The sequence below is a fragment of the Neopelma chrysocephalum genome, unplaced genomic scaffold (assembly GCF_003984885.1).
Source record: "Neopelma chrysocephalum unplaced genomic scaffold, ASM398488v2 Primary Assembly neopelma1_135868, whole genome shotgun sequence".
In the NCBI taxonomy this organism is placed as follows: Eukaryota; Metazoa; Chordata; class Aves; order Passeriformes; family Pipridae; genus Neopelma; species Neopelma chrysocephalum.
The window spans coordinates 1-1,402 of NW_020931718.1; the positions used below are offsets into that span (position 1 = coordinate 1).

General features: G+C 60.3%; 1 protein-coding gene across 1 annotated transcript; it reads left to right on the plus strand.

The window, feature by feature from the left end:
* The first annotated feature begins 14 nt into the window (after positions 1-14).
* Positions 15-1,396, plus strand: LOC113962267 (procollagen galactosyltransferase 1-like). The gene is made up of 3 exons (XM_027673047.1): positions 15-218; positions 600-719; positions 941-1,396. The coding sequence occupies exons 1-3, from the start codon at positions 86-88 to the stop codon at positions 1,183-1,185; spliced, it is 498 nt and encodes a 165-aa protein (XP_027528848.1). The 5' UTR covers positions 15-85; the 3' UTR covers positions 1,186-1,396.
* The last annotated feature ends 6 nt before the right edge of the window (positions 1,397-1,402 follow it).

Consider the following 1,402-nt stretch of genomic DNA (forward strand, 5'->3'; position numbering starts at 1 on the left):
TTCCCATTCCCAGGGCTATTACCGCCGCACCCCCGCGTACCTGCCCCTGCGGCGGCGGGAGCGCCGCGGCTGCTTCGCGGTGCCGATGGTGCACTCGACGTTCCTGCTGGATCTGCGCCGGGAGCGCTCGGGGGCTCTCGCCTTCCACCCGCCCCCCCCCGGCTACGGCGGCGCCTTCGACGACATCATCGTGTTCGCCTTCGCCTGCCGGCACGCGGGTCAGAGACGGGCTTTGGGTGGGGTTTGGGGTGGGATTTGGGTTGAATTTGGGTGGGTTTGGGCTGGACTCAACATCAGGCTGTGCTGGACTTCAGTCCCTTGAGCGCAGCTCGAGGCTGGGCTCGGCTTTGTCTTTGGGTGCCCCCCTATTCCTGTTCCTATCCCCGTTCCCGGTGCGAGCCCCTGATTCCCATTCCAGGGGTAACCCCCATCTGCCTCCTGATCCCATTCCAGGAGTGACACCCCCCGATCCCATCCCCATTCCTGGGGTGCCTCCCCATTCCCAATCCCAATCCAGGGGTGCAGATGTTTGTCAGTAACCGGGAGGTGTTTGTTGGGTTCCTGAGCACATCCCAATCCCATTCCCGATCCCATTCCAGGGGTGCAGATGTTCGTCAGTAACCGGGAGGTGTTCGGGTTCCTGCCAGTCCCGCTGCGCTCCCACAGCTCCCTGCGGGATGAGGCCGACAACTTCCTGCACGTCCAGCTGGAGATCATGGGTGAGGGGCGGGATCCACACGGATCCGGGGCCTTGGGAGCCTGGCGTGGAATGGGGGGACCCCACAGAGTCACCCCCAGACTCCTGGGATGGGAAATTGGGCATTGGGAATGTCCCACCCAGGCTCAGGGGTTGATTCCTGGTGGGATGGGGATATTTGGGATTGGGAATGTCCCCTCCAGGCTCCGGGGTTGATTCCCAGTGGGATTCTCCCGTTCCCAGTGAAGCTGCCTCCGGCCGAGCCCTCCCCCCACGTGTGGGTGCCCCCCAAGGTCCCCGACAAGATGGGCTTTGATGAGGTGAGTGTGGCATTCCCTCGGGATTTTGGGATGGGATCCCTCTTCCCTTTCGGATTTGGGGTCATTTTTCCCCCTTCCCTTCCGAATTTTGGCTTGTTTTCCCACTTTTCTGCTGGATGTTGCTCCCCTCCCCTTTGGATTCCAGTTGGATTACTGGATTTTGGGTGATTTTCCCACTTTTCCTCTGGATTGGTTGATCTTACCCCCTCCTCTGGATTTCGGGTGGATTATCCCTCTCTCCTCTGGATTTCGGGTGGATTATCCCACTCCCCTCCTGACTTTGGGTGGTTTATCCCATTCCCCTGTGGATTCCGGGTGGATTCTCCCATTCCCATTGGGATTTGGGTGGATATTCCCAAATTCCCCCTCTCCCAGGTGTTCCTGA

Coding starts and splice junctions, on each gene's coding strand:
- LOC113962267 (XM_027673047.1), top strand. CDS start 86: ATGGTGCACTCGACGTTCCTGCTGGATCTGCGCCGGGAGCGCTCGGGG. Junction 219..599: donor CTTCGCCTGCCGGCACGCGG/GTCAGAGACGGG, acceptor ATCCCATTCCAG/GGGTGCAGATGTTCGTCAGT. Junction 720..940: donor CGTCCAGCTGGAGATCATGG/GTGAGGGGCGGG, acceptor TCCCGTTCCCAG/TGAAGCTGCCTCCGGCCGAG.